Source organism: Eutrigla gurnardus, assembly GCF_963514095.1.
Source record: "Eutrigla gurnardus genome assembly, chromosome: 11".
Classification (NCBI taxonomy): Eukaryota; Metazoa; Chordata; class Actinopteri; order Perciformes; family Triglidae; genus Eutrigla; species Eutrigla gurnardus.
In genome coordinates, this window is record NC_139925.1 from 4,144,988 (window position 1) to 4,164,926 (window position 19,939).

The following is a 19,939-nucleotide window of genomic DNA, read 5'->3' on the forward strand; positions in this document are numbered from 1 at the left end:
CAAGTCACTTTTACGGCTTTTATCGCGAGGGCTTAAGACGAGAGGCTTAGGGGTTAGGGGTCAGAGGTCACAGTGAGCCAGGGTATTGGTTTGTTGGTGTGTGTGTGTGCGCGTGTGTCTTCAGTGCACTAGTAACAGGATCCTTCGCCCCTCAACAGTCATCTGGACTCGGTTAAGTCGTGCAAACGCTGGCTAGTTATCACAACAGTGAGAGCTAGCTGGATAATCCATCGTGCCACAGGGTCCACACTCGAATTAAAGCTGACCAAATAAAAACAAGGTGCACACACTCACACTCACTCTCCCTGCAGCTTTCTGACCCCACTGGGCTGATGGTGTGACTGCATGCCCTATTTTCCTCCTTTACCACCATGCAAGGTTTTCTTAAGCAGAGCTGGTAGTAAAAAATTCAAAATCCCCCCGAACACTCAGGTCTGATTACCTGTCTGACACAATATACACCAGAGTACATTTACTCTGTGTGTGTGTGTGTGTGTGTGTGTGTGGGGGGGGGGGGGTAGTTGAGTGGGAAGGGATGATTAAATTGTCTAAATGCTGCTCCACATCAGAGGACATATGATATGACATAAAGATGATGTGGGTTTAGACCAAAAAAAAAAAAAAGGAGGGAAGAATCAAGAAAAAATGCAGTTCTTTGGAGGGCAACTGACAGGCACCACATCTGGAGCACCGCACTGTGTGTGTGTGTGTGTGTGTGTGTGTGTGTGTGTGTGTGTGTGTGGTAGGGGGAACTGTCTGTCTGTGAAAACAGGCAGCCTGTTATTTCTTGGCACCCCCCCTCCTTTAGAAACACTGGAGGCTTTGTCAGAGGCCCCACTCTTCTGTGTCAGTTGAGAAGTTGTAAGTAAAATGGAAAAGAGCGAGGTGTGTGTGTGTAAGAGAGGGTGATTTGTATTTATTTTTCTCTTACTTACCCCACCTCACGCTGGAGCACAATGGCAGAAATGTGAAACAGTCGTGCGATAGAAGCAAACAGAGTCTGCGTAGTTTGTTTATAAGTTTTTCCGAGCGCCGGTTCAAGGCCGGCCTTGTCTCGACTGACCCGCACGTCACCTCGGACGACAGCTTAATGGTTGCGTCCTTGCCACTGTGACAACAATCTAAACATTCCCCCCCAAATCACTCTCATATGGTTAAATACAGTTAAACGCTCGGGCTCGGTGAGCGTTTGCTTCGACCGCGGTTAAAATGTCAGAAACGGAAAACTGGAGTACGATATTGACTTCCAGACACTTTTCTGCGGTCGTTTAAAGTTGCATGCAGTTAAAAAAAAGCTGCATATTCCAGCAAATCCCACTGGAATATGAGTCCGACTCTTAATGATAGAAAAGAAAGGAACAGAGTGTACAATACACAAAGACAGCTCATACCTTGTATTTAAATATAATACAACATCTGGAATGAGATTACTGTTTATATGAGTATTTAAATAACAAAAACACGTTGTATAAAATGCTCTTTGTGGCGCGGTGAGATCCTGCAGTGTTATGTGAAACAGATTGATCAGTGTGGACAAAGAGGTCGGCGTTTCAGTCAGAGTGATGAAACGCAGTGCGTCTTGATCAAAGCTGTTGTTTGGAACAACAGAGAAGGACAAAAAGGGCTTGGCTTCTGCTAACAGGAAGTGACGGATATTAGCCGAGGAACAGAGTTGGAAATTGCTTTGAGTTTACGCCAATTCTTCACAACAATAGTGATTTACACAACACATTTGGGACGAGCATGGTTTCATTTACGGTTCCTTTTTTCCCCCTCTCTCTGCTCAGGTATTGATTTCTTTTTAATCATATTTATTAATAGTTTTCTTTATTTTCTTGTTTTTGTTAAAAAATATATGTAGTTTCTTATTTCACTTGTGCTGGACTTGTTCATTACCTTTAGTCACTGTGGATGGATCGTAGGGCGATCGCACGATTTTGTTGACTAATTGATTCAATTTAAATCACCAGTTTTAATATTGTGTTTAATAGAGATGTGTTCAAAAGGTTGTTGTTGTTTTTTTGTTTTTTTTTAATAAGTCATTCAACATGAAAAAAAGCATTCAAAAGTGACAGATCACATATAATTATTTTTTTATTATTATTATTATATTTATTATTATTATTTACGTTATTTTTATTTTATTTTTTATTATTATATTTATTTATTTTTTGTATTATTATTTTTATTTTAGTTTTTTATTATTATATTTATTATTATTTTTTATATTATTATTATTTTACTTTTTTAAAAAGAGAAAAAAAGATAAATATGTTGTGCTGTATAATGTAATCCAATTTGGATTTAAATACAAATTCGAATGAACAAAAATATATTAAAAAAAGTGATGGATTGACGGAGGAAATCTTAAGACGACTAAGACCAAAACGACTAATTACTAAATAAGAGGGCAGCGCATTTACATTGTCATTTACACGACTGTCCTGTCGTTTTACAGTAGAGAGGACTCATCTGATTTTTCAGCTTACTGTACCGCTGATGTGGGTTCTGTGTTCACTACGATGGTATGTCATTCCCTGCTGATCTGTATCTCTGTTTCGTTGTATAATGCAACGTCTCACTATCTTCCTCTCAACATCACAGAAGGACAGAGAGAGAAAGCTTGAGAGGTGTGGCTATAAAAAACCTTTTAAAAACACGTGACTAATTGGCCAACACCCCCGTTAATGAGTGTTTGCCCCTCGGTTAGACACATTAGGAAGCCGTAAAGAGGAATAAATAGAAACAGAATGAGAGCACGAACCCACCCGGACGGCCCATAAAAGCAGAGTTTCTGCAGCACATGCCACTTACAGACCTCAGCGCGGTCAAGTGCAGTGACGACGAGACACCTGCACGACTGGCTGCCTCTCACCGTGTGCCACTGTTTATCCGACTGCACGAGTGTTTACGTGTCTGTTTGTGTGCGTGAATGCATAAAAAAAAACATCTGATGTTAATTACCTCCTAGTTTCAACACGAATCCTCTGCCATCGTGGCGAAATGGAACACAGCGAAAAGAAAAAAACACAATTCAACCTTGTACCTAATGAGCTGCAGTTGGATTTGTACGTTTGCATACATTTGTATAAATGCCGGGGCTTACATGTGAGCTGATGAACCACACAGTATGCAGGTCCATGTGGTGTGTGTCTGTGTGTGTGTGTGTGTGTGTGTGTGTGTGTGTGTGTGTGTGTCTGTGTGTGTGTCTGTGTGTTTTAATAGCAGCTCTGATTGGAGACAGATGGAGGCCGACACGCAGAGGTAGCACATAATCACTCTGAAATGGAGAGCATTTGGAGGGAGACGGGAGAAAACAGGGAGGGAGATCAGAGACAGAAATAAAAACAAGTTGGGCGAGAGGAGGCCAAACGAATGCCCCCCCCCCCTCCCTCCCATTAAACCAGTCTGAGAGGACGGGACAGTGAAGGCAGGAAGATATGTGAGGCAGTGTGCCACAGTGTGTGTGTGTGTGTGTGTGTGTGTGTGTGTGATTCAGTGTGCCTGGCCGCCAGCCTTGACGAGGTGATAAAAGCCGGTTTCCTATAAACACTAATGATGTTCATTAGCGAAGACCTGAGGGGGCCCACGGGGCAACGCGACTGTGTTTTTGTGTCTCTGTGTCAGTCGGTTTGAGTGTGTGTGTGTGTGTGTGAGAGTGTGTGTGCTCCTGACCCCTCAATCCCCCATTAAAGTGGCCGTTATAAGTGCCCATCCTGGGTCTAATTGCTGGTGTAATTGTCCTGACCCAACGGGTCCACTGGCGTTTCTGAGGCTGCAGCTCAACCAGCCAACCTGTGCTAAGTGCTCGGCGTTGCCTGGCTGCACCGACACCTCACTGAGTGACCACGGAGAATACGACAGCTTAACCGTAAATCCTCCTTCCTCCTCCACATTACAACCATCTAAGAATCAATGATTACAAGCAACATAGTGTTCATTAAAAGCTGGTCCGTGTCAATGGACAAAAACTCCATAATAACCTTTCGGTGCTTTGTAAGTCATGTGGTCTGAGAGACAACTAGACTTTGACTTCGGCCAATTACAGGTCATTTCAGGAGAGGAGATTTCAGAGAGAGAGTTCCTATTGGCTGTTCTACGAAGCCCGATTCCATGGTAGAATATCATGGAGGACGAAGTTGCTCTTCCCAACATGGGCAACAACAACTGCCGACACTGCAGAGTAAACCAAAGAAACCTCAGAAAGTCTGAGGATTCCTGCAAAGTGTTTCATTTGGGGAGAAAATGTTGCTAATAGCCTTCTGCTAACCGTAGCAACGAGCTAGCCACAAAAGGCTAGGCAGCAGGAAAAACTATTAGCAAACATTTTCTCTCCATCTCTTTGGTAGTTTAGCCTTCTGCTAACCGTAGTGACGAGCTAGCCACAGCAGGAAAAAGTATTAGCAAACATTTTCTCTCCATCTCTTTGGTAGTTTAGCCTTGTGCTAACAGTAGGTAGCTTGTTTAGCTCAAGCTCACAGCCGGCTGAACTAATTGAGAAGTTTTCTCTCCAACTACAAAATGCTTCGCTGACATATTTTGGGGGCGGGGCTTGAGGATAGCCCAGAGGCCGATATCAGACCTTTTGCTGTAGCCCAAATAATGACTTCTTTGCACACAAGCCTGATACGAGCCACCTATGAGGTCACCACAGAAAGGAGAAGAGCCGAGGATGTCCCATCCTGCGAAGCCACAGGGAAGGACTCAACCATCGCAACACAATCTGGACACCACATTGCACCTCCTTCAACACCCCCACCCCCCCTTTCACTTACACAGGGCTAAATTAAAACCTCTCCAATATGAAACAAAACCCCCTTCGTGAATCCCTTAACCCCCCCCTCTCTCAATCCAGCTGGAGGGCTCTTGAAGAGAGAAACGAGGGGAACCGTATACATTCATCCCCCTTTGGAGCGTTTTTGATGAAGAGCTAAATACTGAAACTCTTTTTGTTTTTCCAAATCATTATCAACACGACAGTAATTTCACCGGGGAGGACATTTTCTTGGTGGTTAAATCATTACAGGTAACACACATGGATGTGTGTGTGTGGGGGGTTATTAAACTGTCAAAAGGCCAAAAGAAATACATACCTCTAGTGGTGAATCACAGAGAAATCTCCGGAACTGTGGAGGGGGGAGGAAAGAGAGGAAAACAGTTAGTTCTCTGGGTCACCAACTCTTCTGGAAGACATAAATGAAAACCATACCGTCCTATATACTTTATCCCTCCCTGTTTTCTTCTGTTCACTCAGGTGTCGCATAGAGGCATAAAATGAAAACTGTATTTACACAAATGAAAACATTTAACCTATCAGCCGAAGCTCGGCGGTGCAGGGAGGACACGGTGACAGCTTAAATAATCAGCGTTCCCGTCAAAACAGCCCTCCCGCCGCATGAGATATCAATTACTGGAGGACTGTATGTGAATCTTTAAGTCTTTCTTCCGTTCTCCCTACTATACCCTTTTTTTTTTGTGCAGCCGGGGGTTGAGAGCAGTGTGTTTACAGACGACAGGACTGGAAGACACAACGCAGCACGCTTCCACGTTTTCGGGGGCCAACAAAACGCCATCCGTAGTGAGAACCGGCGAAGGCCGCGGTGATGGACAGCTTTCGGTTTTTACCCGGCATCGCACCACAGTTTCAAGTTCATATTTCACGAGGAAATGCTCGACTCCAGCTGGGTCTTTCATTCTGCAGACATGTTGCAACTCTGGGTTTCCGGCGTATCGCGAGCAGGACGGGAGTCTGGAATAGCACTGAAGTGTCATAAACGTAGAACAGAGAGGTTCCAGACGGGACTGAATAAACAAGGAGGGGGGTATGATTTGGGTTCATACAGTATGGCTGCTGTTAGCAATGTGGCGGGGGGGTTGGTCTCATTTTCCCTCCTTCAAACCCCGACTCCTGGCTTACTAGCTTCTCTACCAGTCGTGATTTAATTTACATCAGAGTCAATCCAAAGTTAAAGCTGTGCATGCAGCAGGTCTGTACAGCGCACATACGAGGATGGATATCCGTCCTTCCCTCTCATTAAAAATAATACGTTCGAACAAGTAAGTGGAAATTCCCACAAGCACATCCCCAGTCTGTGTGTGCTCGTCATGGCAACAAGTGCTGAAGGTTCAGTGGGCGGGACAGCGCTGGCTTAGGTGCAACTGAAAAATCCTGACAGCATCCTCCCGTTCCTCCACCGTCTCCACGGCGACGGCTGTGCGTTGATGACACTAACACGCTGGGAGAGACACAAAATGATGCACCGTCATCTGTCATTCCTATTCTACCGTCGCCTGAAACAAACTGCTTTTAATTAACTTCCAAAGTCGCCCACTTGAGTTGGATTCCAAAAAAAGAAGCTAAATCCACCAAGTTCCAGTCAGAAAAATGAGTGAATCTATAAAATATGAGGATCTGGCAAGAAGACAGCGAAGTGTACAGATGTTAAAAAACAACAGAACTAAAGAAATGCTTGCACTTCTTGTCGAGAGGTAATGTTTAAAGCTATAAAAGACTCACAAACGGTGCATCCTGCAGGGCTGAAGCAAAAAGTCTTAAATCTTAAACTCAACCGCAAACGGACGGGAGAGTTAGAGAGGCTGGACAGTACATCATGTCATGAAATGTCATTTTAAATCTACATTCTCTTATATAAATGTACTGCAAAAATCTTAAAATGCAGTGACTGCAATAGTTGAAATAGTACATCTGAGGAAAAACTTTTAGCAGTAGAATAAAGGCAACTTGCTGCATGCACGCATTCTTTCATTTCCATGCATTTAAATTCCAAACACCTGCTAAACGGGAGGATTTCTTTTTTTCCCTTTTTTTTTTTTTTACACTTTCCGATGTGGAAATTGCAGCGACCGCATCTGTTTGGTTGATAATGATCTTCACTCATGCAAAAACATGCGTATGAAGATCACCACCTGCGTTACCGTGCCAGTAAAGTGTAATTTTCCTCTCTCTCTCTAAAACGTTGCAGTCACCACCGCTCGCTGCCAGTGAACAAATTAACAACAGCAACGCCTCCCAACATGCAATATTGCTGTAGGGAACAAATGAAACTTTTGTTTAAACCTCGCACAAAAAAAACGAAATGGTTTACCAACAGAACACCAGCTGCAGTTATTAGATGACATCATTTATAGAGGCCGTGCCACGACACTGGCTGCTGCTGCTGCTGTGCGTGCGTGTAGCCGTGAATCTCCAAATTACCTCGTAATCAAACGATTTGATTGGATAAGTAAGTGCGTGAGCTTTTATGCGTTAAGAGGCCTGTTAATGTATGCAAATGCATACTCGGGTCACGGTACGTTCGGAAAGGTCTGAGCAATCGGCTCCTCCTCCTCATGCGCCTTTACCCGGCACTCATCACGGGGGCTGATGGGTAATCATACCAGGAGGACGGCAGCTTTCCACTGCTGCGTCAGCCCCGCTTTGGCTGGGGTTCGGCTCTCCTGGAGTCTGGCAGGGCTGACCCCTCTCTGGGCCGCGGACACTCCACAGACCAGCAGGCCTAAGACGGTCTAACGTGGAGGTACGACAGTCACGGAGACAAACATGTAAATATAATCTCAACCTCTCTGCATCTCTAATACAAGAACACATATTCCTGTAAGCGGATCCGTGTCCACTCTGCCCTCTGGAACGATCTCATCTGCAACACATGGACTCCATCACTTCCTCTCTAACTCTCCCTTTCCTATCGTAAACACTCATCTGTGTACGATTAGAAGGGCACACACACACACATATATAAACACACTCATCTGCTTAAGCCTAATTGCTACTTAGACGTCTCTTCATTGTGCTCTTTACTCTCTCAAACGGCTGTACTTATTTTAGCGACAGCGTGCCTGTGTTCACTCCCTCGCATTAAAAAACAATAAAACATCCCACCCCGCTTCTTTCTCCCTCCTCGCCAGACTTCTGCTGACAAGATCGACGCGCAGCAGAGGAGCTCCGTGGAAACCTCGCCGCGACACACATCTAGACAGACGACGAGCTCCGCCGTGAGAAGAATGCTGCTCATGGAAGGTTTCACTGAATCTCTGCACATAGATTAGACTAGATAGACGAGACACTAACCCTGCTTTAAGATAAGCCAAAGGTTATTCACGTCATTCACTTCATCCATTTTTACTGACACTCGCCTTACTTCTCAGCTTTTTCCATATACTCCCATGTGTCTTGGTTAAGGCCATCAAGAAGAGTAAATACAGATTTAACAGGATTTGTTTGCCTCAAAATGAATGCCACATGTGCAGGAACTCAGAGTCACGGCTCAGCAAAACAGTTAAGACCGCTAAGTGTGAGTGAGTAAGTGTGTGTGTGTGTGTGTGTGTGTGTGTGTGTGTGTGTGTGTGTGTGTGTGCATCTAAATAATTGCAACTTTGTGCAGCAACTCTGTCAGGAAACTGTGATTGGAGGTGGAAGGAATAACGTCTGGCTCCCTTCCAGTCATGGTATGACAGGAAATACATACAAACTTAAACAAACAAAGCCATTCCCCTCCAGGACATCATACTGTCTAATGGTAGTACCATTTTGGCAGGGTAATTGAACTTGCACTGACACACACACACAATCTCTCCTATCGCCTGGCTCCCATCCAGGCTGACGGCATTCCACATTCGGTCTCTGGGTAATACTTTAATGGATTAATAAATACCTCCACAAATACTAAATGGCCCAACTTCCTAGGTAGCAGCAGCAGGCAGAGAATGGGCACGGCCCCAAAATGTGCCATCACCGCATCGACAATGTGTTTTCCATTTCTTTATGAAATACCACGGGGCGGCGGGGGGGCAACGAGCTTCTGGGAAGACAACAGGCGAGATTAACCAGGAGGTTGACGGGCAGGAAAATAAAAAAATCATCTTTTTAAGTCCTGTGGACTGGAGGAGGAGGTTTGTCACGGTGGTGAGTCCAACTAAGGGGGGGGGGATATAATAAAGCCAGGTAGCATTAAGTACGAGCACGTACAAGTTAACTGCCAGAGGTCATTTACAGAAGCCGATATAGCGGGAGGCCTCGGGTGGTCATCCGTCAGAATTAGATCTCCATGTAGTACAGAACATATGTTAATTAAACCCCGTCAAACTTAATCGACAGTGTTGCGATCTATAGTCCAGTACAAACCATTCCCTACGCTAGAGATGTCAAGGTGAATTACAACGACTGCCTTTAAGAGTCATTTACTCAGCCTTAATTAAAGCTGGATTAAATTAAGTTAGCAGCATAATAGAGAAGCAAATCTGCAACTTTATAAACACGTTTTTTTCTCTCGGCTCCTTTTTTTTTCTTCCTACAGTGGTCCTGATACGGCGAACAGTTGTTTTTTAGCTTTGAATTTTGCATTTCTTGAACCCATCCAGTCCCGGTACAGTTATAAACCTGAGCTGAAGTGCTCACACACACGCAAAAAAAAAAAAATAAAAACACGCACAAACACACTTTCCTTTAATAGAGCTGGTGTTATGGCACTAGGAAAGAATCTGCCACAGTCTGCCCAATCTGACAGCTTTTATTATTTATTAATTACCTTTACTTTTACAAGCTGGAGAATTCAGTAATTTACTGTGGCCTGCTGGCAGGAGGAGGAGGAGGAGGAGGAGGAGGTTGTTTTTCCAGCCCTGAGGGACAAAAGGCCCTCTCAGGTTAGTGGGAATGTCCAGCAGTTCTGCATCCTGACTAGACCTGATTTTCTCCACTTGTATTCATATATAAAGGTGTGTGTGAATGTACAGTAGATCCTGTATGTATATGTATATACAGGGTCGCCCATGAGGTTGGAATACTTTGCAGATGTCTTGTCTTTTATAGCGCAAAACAAACGTGATGCATGGATTAATTTCACCTGGACACATAATGTAATCATTGCACCTGAATCATTTAAACAGGAACAAACAGAGGATTGTGTCTGAAAACAAAATATTCAAACTTTATGAGCGACAGCGTATATTTATGACCATCCCCATTCATTACTGGATGATACTTTTCTCTCTTTTATTAAATTTAAAGCTGAATTTAAAACATCCCATCATATACAGTTAAAGAATAACGTGCAAAAAAATATTTTTTTTAATAATTATTTATCGAGGACCAATGAATGCTGGGCTGTGGGATAAACTACGATGACAACAAAACTAGGGATTACTTTCATTATCAATTAATCTCTTGATTATTTTCATGGCTCCTCATTTCGTTATTAATTTAGTCTAACTTTTAGTAACTTCTATGTTGACACCAAGGACCATGTTGGAAACAACAGTCATCACTTCAACATGTTATCCTTTGGATTATGTTTCTGTCTCTTAAATCCAAAATAAAATCAATCAACTTCCCAGAAAATAGTGAAAAATGCATATTTTCAAAGGCTGCCGGGACGTCTGAAACGTGCTTGTTTTCTGTCCAACAGTCCAATATACGAAGACCTAAACGCTCCAGTATGTAGGATTTAGGGGAATTTATTGGCAGAAATGGAATATGATGTTCATAACTGTTTTATTGGTGTAAAACCAGCCTTGAGTTTTGAATAAATAACAGGGAGGGGCTCCTCTTCACTGAGTCCCACCATGTTGCACGCCACATTTCTACAGTTACCAAATAACCTGAGGTATTCAGTTGGTTGCAACCTCGCTGCTATTTAAAAAGACACGAAACAGAAAAGCAGCAGGAAGCTGAAATCATGCAGTACCTCGCTCTCACTACATTCGCTGGGGTCATCACCGTGTACGGCCATCTGGTAGCGGGCGTACAGCGCCACCGACTGCTGATAGGACGCCGTGAACTGGGGGTCCTCAAAGTTGACTGGCACTAGCCTCACCTTCAAGCACAGGGGGGGTGTGGAGGGAAAGGAGCGATAAGGTGGAGGGAGGGGTTTTTATATAAGTTGACAATGAATACAAGGATGGTGAGAAGGTAGAAAATAAAAGAAGAAGAGGAGGAAGCATGGGCGCTTTGGAGGAATCGACAGGATTGAAAAATAAGATGGTTTTAAACAGTGTTATACAAGTGATTTGGCATCGTAGGTGTTCATCAGTCTCCTAGTCCTCGAGGCAAGCTGGCAACACAGCCGGTCTGTTTTGAGTTTTCAGACTCGAATCAGTGATTTTTTTTAAATCAGACTGTTAAGTGAATGCAGAAAACGATGGGGATTCTAGGAGACTGAGAATGTGTTTGAAAAACAAAAAGATCGACTTGAGGATGAGGCTAGTGCACCGCCCCGGCTTCGACCACGGATCGCATCGGGGAGGATCGGTAATCGGTAAGCAGCAGAAAAACCCCAAATGAATGATCTCAGCTGGACAGAGACAGGCTCTTCTCATGAAGGGAAACACGGTGGAGCAGACTGCACGCACAAAGACAATTAAAACGTCATTAGAGACGCTTTAATCCTCCGACTCAAATGCGATTCAGACACAGGGAACTATGGCGAGAGCAGGGTGATGAGTGGGGAGGGGGGGTAGAAGCGAGGTAGACGTGTGAAGGTCGAGAGGGTTCAGCTGACGAACTGCCCCCCCCCCACCAAAACTGAAAGAGCTCAAGTCTAACTACCCGGCTGGTGGACGGAGGGCCAAGTCAGACACCTGGAGAAACACTGCTCTCAACCGCGGCGTATGGAAACATTTTCCCCTCCATTTCCTCTCCCTTTGACTCTCTCTCTCTTATACACATACACTCCCTTTGATACAAACATGTTAATTCACTTTTTTCTCCCCCCCTTCATACAGGCATTTGGGTTTTTTTCCCTGCGTTGTATCAACTGATGTAGCAGTTTGAAGGCAAATTTAGTTTATTCATCAATTTTATTCTTTTTTTCTGTCCTGATTGTAAATTATGATTTAACCCTCATGCATCACATTTGGGACATTTTTGGCTTTTCATACATTTTACCAAGATATGATTTTCTTTGAAGTTCAATCTCAGCTCCTATAATAAGTCTATAATAAACTGTGCAGCTTAAATACAGACACTAAATAGAGACACTCAGGGACAAAAATGTCCCCACTGAAACCCATCAAGCACCCATAATATCAGATTTTTAACAGTGGCATTATGTAAACAAGATGATTATGGTTAAAAAAAAAAAAAAAAAAAAAAGATTTAACTTAACTTAACCTCAGAGAAAGTGGAAAATAATATCAATATATATGTTAATAATGTACATGTTTCTTTGTTCTTTGGTACAGTGGCATTATGTAAACAAACTAGCATTTAAAGGCTTAAAATTCTGAAAATGTATATATATTTGGTAGTTATGGGACTGATGATAGTATCAAGAAGTGCCAATATCATTTGATGGCAGGTTTTGCCGGAAAAAAAACATTTTAAAAAGGGATCCACGAGGGTTAAATCTCTGAAATGAACCAAAGAATTAAAATATGCATGAATGATTTACTTTTTTTCAAATTATTAAAGAAAAATAATTCTCCTAGACGAGGCAAACACTCTAAATGATACATTTTAGCCCATTACAGACATAAAACTAACAGAAAAGGACTTGCAAAGTGAGATAAAATACTTTGGATGCCTCTTTAGGTACCCAAACCTGTGGACCCCCTCCCTCCCTCCCTGGGTACCCCTGAGCAGGTCAGCCTATGCCCCCCACCCTCTGACCTGGCTCTCGGTGGGTTTGTCAGGAGGGTCCTTGTGAATGGCCATCTGGTAGAGTTTGTACACCTGGTAGGAGGCGTCGAAAGAGGCTTTGAACTGCGGGCTAGGGGGATTGGAGCGCACTAGCCTCACCTTCAAAAAGAATACGGCAGACAAAGGTTAACATCAAAATGGAAAAAAAAGGACTGAGAACAACACAAGTGGTGATTCAAATCCCCGATTCAAATCAAAGAGGGGAAAAAACGTGTGAATGAGTGTGAAGGAGGAGAGAGAATGACACAAGTGCACCCTCTCCACAGGCTTATACAGATTTCAAGCTTTTTAACACAAAAGAAAAATGGAGATATCGTTATTCTTCTTTAGTAAATAGTCTTGTTTGCACCAAGAACAGCTGTTGCCTTGATGGGAACACAAGAACAACACAAAGAGGGTGTGTTGTGTCAATCTCCTCACAAAAACAGCAAGTGTTACTCCAAATAAGAAGCATTTGCTGCGATAGAAAAACAAGGTCATCAAAAAGAAAGCTTTTTTTTATAGCTTTCTATCCACTTTATATTGTGTGTATGAGCCACATTTCCAGTGCTTCACCATGCGATCCGACACTTTTAGTTTGATTCTTGATCCTGATCACGCCAAACAGGAAGTAGAGTGCGCAGAGTCTTTTTACAAACATCGACAGATCGGCTGCTATTAGGTCGTTGCAGACTTATGTTATTGATGATATGTGGTCCTATAAGGAAGTAAGCCAAGTTTGTCATTAGATAATGAAACACAGGTTGCATAGCACAGATCAGAACCGGATATAATTTTAATTTATTCATCTTAAATCCACTCTGGGAGGCGCATAGAAACAGTTTGTTTAAGCGATCAGTAACATGAATCCCAGTAAATAACTTGTGTTACTAGTTTTCTCTAATGCTTAATCAGAGGGGTTCAATGAGGAAACTAGACCAATCAGATTTGACTATTGAATATCAATATCGGCCTTGGGATCTGAGTATCGGTCTTGGTTATAGTGTCTACTGTTCAGCCCAAGTATATGTAAAAATCTAATTAAAAAAGCATGCAAAAGTTAGCATTAATTAATCACACACATGAAAGCTGTGTATAAGATTTAAGGAAGTATTTGCAGTGCTATAATCCAATCTGAGCAGGGAGAATGGTGAGAGGAGAACTGCTGCACCCTTCGACCCGTTTAATTAAGCCTCTCATCGTTTATGAAGCTTATGTTGGCCAGCGAGGCCCGTTGTCATATGAATCCCCCCGGACGGAGCCGATGGAGGAACTGACCCCGGGGGGTTTTTGCTTGAGTTGGACCTCAGTGGGTGTCTCTCATATGACCACTTGGCATCTCCATCCTTTAGGCAAACAGCGACGTTGGGCCTGTTACATAAAGGGACAACTCACTTTTTAATTTCGTTCTAAAATCTAGATATATTTTGATAGGCTGAGATCCTTTTTTTTGTGTGTGAAACAACACTGCTGCACATTTTTAGCAATTCTCATAACAGTCTTGAAATTTAACACTGACGCTCACTTGACAGCTTTATGAATGTTCCAAGTAAAAACCTCATAATAGCAGTGGCTTTAATTAAACTGAAAGATTGTGGTTTATCAGAGCTTTTTATGAAAGATGTGTTGCTGGGAACCTCAAGCTCCATTATAAAAGTGATATAATAAGAGTGCCTGCAGAACAGTTCCATGTTGTGGAGAGAGTGAGTGATGACTGTTGAGAGAGAACAGTAGGTGAACAGTTTCCACGCTTCCCTGAGGTGCCTGAGGGGCTCCGAATCACGTTCTCACACTGACCCCTGGTGGCGGTCACTGGAAGCACAGCCGTAGAGCTTTAAAACAGGCAACTGTACACATTTTAAAAATTCATATACATTATTCTTTTGGTCCAACTGTCTCCGAAATCCAAATAATTAGAGTGCTCTAATGTTCAGAGTGTTTTCTGTTTCACAACTGAGAACAATACAGTGGAATAAAGCTCATTTGGGTATTTAAAAGAACAATGAATAGTATATAAAATCCCATTCATTGTCTATGGAGCAGCTCTAGACTTATGACCCCCTGGTTCTGGTTCCCAAGAAGTTGCCTCCACTCTCAGGTGATGAAGGTGCTGGGGAGGATGGTCCTGGCCCACCTTTAGACCCCCAGGTGAAGTCATCGCTGGACCCTCTGCAGTTTGCCTGCCAGCCTCACCTGGGAGTGGACGATGTCATGCCGGTTAGTCGTGCTGGAGCTCTGCATGGGACTGTGCCGTCTCCCTTCCTCGAACACCACAGATTTTCAGTACAACTCTGGGTCGTACCACTTGCAGAAGTTCTCCGACGGCTCTGCAGCGGCCGGGTGTATAAGTGATGGATGGCAGGAGGATGGAGGAGGAGGAGGAGCACGCACAGAGCACTGGTGGATGATTTTGTGGAGTGGTCCGAAACCAGCAGAAACCATCTGCTTCTGAATGGGGCCAAGACCAGGGAGATGGTGATTTACTCCGGAAGAGAGGAGGACAGGGCTTCTCAAACCCTGTGCATTCTGGGACAGGATGTTTACGTGGTGGAGGATTACAAGGACCTCGGAGTCCACATCGGTAGACTACATTTACTGAGGAAAGGTGTGCAGCAAGATGTTCAGAGATCCTCTACCAGTCTGTTGTGTCCAGACACCTGTGAGGTTGTGGTGGAGAAACTGTTATCCATTATGGGTAATAATCCTGAGCACCCTCGGGCGCCACCTACTGGACAGAGACGGATACAGGAAGTCCTTCCTGCCCAGGGCGATAACCCTGTCCAATACCTCACCTCTCTCAGCTGTGTAGTTTCTATAACCTGCATATCGTTATATAATATCACATGACCTTGTTTCATTTAAGATTTAATTTAAAACAGCAGCAAATTAGCACACTTATATCCAATTATATAGTATGTTCTGCTATGTTTATATTGTATACTGTAGGTTGATATATTTATAGTGTATTCCAACACATCTATAAATATATATGGAGTGTTGATTCACTGTGTATTTACTGCTTTTTGGATAACCGGCAGCTACAATAATCCACAGTTTGGGTTTAATAAAGCCCATCCATCTAAATTCTAAGCCATCTTCTGGTACCTGGTATGCAAACTCCTGGACGCCTGCAGCTCAGTCAACAGTTCAGAAGCTCAACACTCAGATTCACTCAACTGCATCTCATCCAAAATCGCCCTTCAGCCATAAATGTGCTGCTGCAGCCCGGGCCACATGTGATAAATAAACAGCTAAACGGGTGAAATGGAGGCATCTCTCAATTACTTCACTCGTTAAACATATAATTAACCTTTCCTTTGCAAAAAAAAAAAGGACCTTGCGTTCACGCCCACTTAGTAAAGTGGAACGATAATTGCTGGCAAACAAATGAAGCTAATTGGAAAGAGCTGAATGGGAGGCGGTCTCGTGGGTCTGGTCTGGTCTGGTCTCAGGGGGATAGAGAGACAAGAGACAGACGCTTGCACTGGCTCATCCCTGCATCTGGCTCAAATCTTGGTCAAGACCAGGAATGACGTGACTCTACCAGCTCGGCTCCAGGGCCTTCGTCAGGGATCTTTCTACAGTCCCCCCCTCCCCGCCAAAAGTTCATTTCCATGTCCTGTCGTACCGGCTGAGCTGGGATCTGTGGTTTTAATGTCATCAGCAGGGTAACGCGACCCAGTTTGCGTGGTGTGCCTGTCTTTTGGCTGAAATCGAACTGGGGAAGAGGTGGTTTTTCCACTCGGCTCTGGCCAGCGATCCTCTGCGCACGCATAAACACATGGTGAAGTCACTGGAGCGTGGTTAGCTTAACTGGATCCAAATATTACAGAGACAGAGAGCTCAACCAAAGACACTACTTCTTAATGATGGCTGGAATCACCACAACAGGCTAACGCTTGTTCCAAGTCACATAAAAAAAAGGAGAAAAGAAAGTACCTACTTTATATTTCTGCTCACCTCAAGGCAATGAGAAGGGTTGTCAGGCAGTGACTCATCGATGAAATCTTCCAGGGGTTTGGGTGGCTTGGTCTGGGCCGGAGTGGGTGGGGGAGGGGAGACGATGGAGGAGACCCCATCGGCGTTTTGCCTAATCTGCTCTTTCTGAAGACGCCGTTCCTTCCTTAAGTCTTTGGCCTTACGACACGGCGGCCGGCCAGGATCAGCTCCCATCCCTGCACCCCCGGAGAAAACACAGAGACTTTTCAACACTTTCCATTTTCTAAAACTATTTTTATGCAAATTACATTTTCACAGCATTTCCAGGTGAGAACGTGGAAGAAAAAAGAGGCACAATGACTAAACCACTCCTTTTGTTGCTGCCTTAGGAATAAACAGAAGTAAGAGAGGTGGCGACTTCAAGCTGCTGGCATGGATGAGTCTCAAAAGAGTGGCAGACCGGGTTTCCCCTCTGGACCAGAGCTGCCATGTTTACTTTTGTGTACCCCTCCTAAACCTAAGAAGCCAGACTCGACAGAAAGACCAATGGAAGTCATTTTCTTGTTCCCCTGCCGTCAACAGTAATTAACATTACATCACTGCTGAGGAGGCTGTAAAACAATATGATCTGTGTTAGCAGTTAGTGTGTATTTATAAGAAGGGACAGAAAAAGCAGAAACAAGGGTGTTTTTTTCTCCTCTAATAACTCCAATGACAAAGATAACACATCCTTGTTCCCCATAAATAAGGTTGTTACTCGCAGAACATGTTTCCCCGTTTTCCTCTCTCTCAACAAGAAGACACATTCACCGAAGCAACTGAATCTCCAAAGTTTCTCTCCCTCCTCCTCCTCCTCCTCCACCACCTCCTGGGCTCCTGCCAAGCCCTCCAGCTCTCCGGGCATCCCATGTCAACAGTTTACACGCCCACATCCTGTTTGGAGCAATAAGGAAACGAGAGCCATTTCCTGCTCGTCCTATTGCCAGCCACCGCCATCAGCTCGCTTACTTTCCCCCGTGTCGACGTAGCGAGGAGGAGAGGGACGCCGGGTCTCTGACAGGGAGGGGGAGGGGGGGCTCTGGCATTGGCCATGATTCATTGGCAGAGTTCAGCTTCAGCTGACTGGAGCTCCTTTTTCTAGCTTATGTCCTGTGAATACTGAAAACAGACCACAGAGAGACGCATCTCCATATTTGTAGCTTACTTGTATTTTCAAACTATAAACTTAAATCCTGCATGTAACTATTATTTTCTTACACTCTGTGGCTTCTGATGATGCTTTAAACATAAAAAAATAACTGAAAACTCATCTGTTTAAACTGGCTTTTGTCTCATGTTTGTAATTCTCTGTTTTAAATATTTAAATTATGTTTTAAATCTTTTTAAATTTGTATTTCCTGTGGTTTGCCTGCTCATTTGGGTGGGTTTTGTCTTATTTTAACACGTTTTTGTTATCATGGGAAGCACTTTGTGACTTTGTCTCTACAAAGGTGCTATATCAAATAAACGTATTATTATTATGATATTTGAATGTGTTTTTTATCACCGACTGCTGCCGTCTTCCTTACTACTAGATGCGGAAATTACCTGGTGGTTGAATCACCTCAATATCCCTGTTTGACTCAAGACACACACACACCCACACACCCACACACCCACACACACACACACACACACACACACACACACACACACACACACACACACACACACACACACACACACTCTCTCTCACACACTCTCTCTCTCACACACTCTCTCACACACTCTCTCACACACTCTCTCACACACTCTCTCACACACTCACACACACACACACACACACACACACACACACACACACACACACACACACACACACACACACACACACACACACACACACACACACACACACACACACACACACACACACACACACACACACAGGAACTCCTGAGGACAGCGTTCGCAGCCGTGGTGAAGATAAAGTCTGACAGATCAGTTCCTGCGGAGGACACAAGCTCCCGCTCCAGCAGTTAGCACTTCATAAAGGCCATGACACTCTTCCTCCCCGCTCGCTCACACACACACACACACACACACACACACACACACACACACACACACACACACACACACACACACACACACACACACACACACACACACACACACACACACACACACACACACACACACACACACACACACACACACACACACACACACACACACACACACACACACACACACACACACACACACACACACACACACACACGTGTAGGATGTAATTTTAAAAACTGGGAAACTGTACTGTGTGTGCTATTTTTCTGCCTAGGGGACTAAAATGATCGGCTAGAAGTGTTAGTCGGTGACTGTATACGGAGACGCTGACGTCTGCCTGGATTTTCTCTTATATTATCCTCCTTTCGCGGCTCTACTGTGCGTCAGTTTGACCGAGTCAGGATTTTTGTTAACCATGACTTGCTTCAACCAAAACCCAGAAAACACTTTGCAATAAAAATCATTTTAAGCTAGAAAGGTGGTGTAGCGTGCAGATTTCCAGTGACTGCTGTAATCCCCTAACTGTGGGCGCTGAGCAGCGATCTGAGATGCACTCTGCAGCGTTAATATGACTGGCGGCCCCCCTGCCACCCGGGGGGGCAGTTAAGAGCAGTGACCCAGCAGTCAATCTTTGGCAGCATTAAAAAACGAACAATAAAAGGTGTTTTTGAGGAAGTGTGAGACATCGAGCATACAGCCATAACCGGTCAACTCGAAATATGAGGTTTGCTGCAGCAGAATGCAAGATTAGCCGTGGACAGAAGCACTGAATCACTCGCTCGAATGATGATGAACATTTTGTTTAACAAATTAAAATAGCTAAATAAGTCCCATTAAAACAATCAAAGTCCACAGCCAAATAAATTCTTAGTCAATTAACACGTGACTTTGACAATTAACCGAATAGTCGATTTAATAAACAGATGTGTAATACTGATGTTTCTCCACAAAGAATCACACAAAAGCAAAAAGCAAACGCTCTTTTCCTGAGCTTCTTGGAAGTCATTCAGCATGAAAAAGGCATCAAAAATGTCTAATTGACTAAAGAAGAAGAAGAAGGCAACAGATTAGTAATTGATTAAGAAGACTAATCAAAACGGTTTGAGCTCACATTCGATACTAACTTGCAAAAGTATCGATACGCCTAATAAAAACCAGTAACGTAATAATGTTAATTAAACATGATAACACAATAACGTGTGTCTGAAAATGGAGTATCGAGTATTTTCCTGGGTACTGGTATCGACTTTCACATTCTAGCATCGTGAGAACCCTACAAGATAAAATACTGAAGCCAAAGAATTCAAACACATGTATGCA

At 43.7% G+C, this 19,939-nt stretch overlaps 1 protein-coding gene across 4 annotated transcripts in view; it reads right to left on the reverse strand.

The window, feature by feature from the left end:
- The window catches only part of ate1 (arginyltransferase 1), a 55,486-nt gene that overhangs the window by 24,867 nt on the left and 10,680 nt on the right, over positions 1-19,939 (reverse strand). The window contains exons 6-9 of one of the 4 annotated variants that reach the window (XM_084020699.1): positions 16,592-16,806; positions 12,623-12,751; positions 10,701-10,829; positions 5,094-5,126 (exon numbers count right to left, since the gene is read on the reverse strand). In XM_084020699.1, coding sequence (XP_083876825.1) covers positions 5,094-5,126; positions 10,701-10,829; positions 12,623-12,751; positions 16,592-16,806 — 506 coding nt within the window. The remainder of the gene's footprint in view (positions 1-5,093; positions 5,127-10,700; positions 10,830-12,622; positions 12,752-16,591; positions 16,807-19,939) is intronic. The other 3 variants (XM_084020701.1, XM_084020700.1, XM_084020702.1) reach the window with 3 other exon arrangements.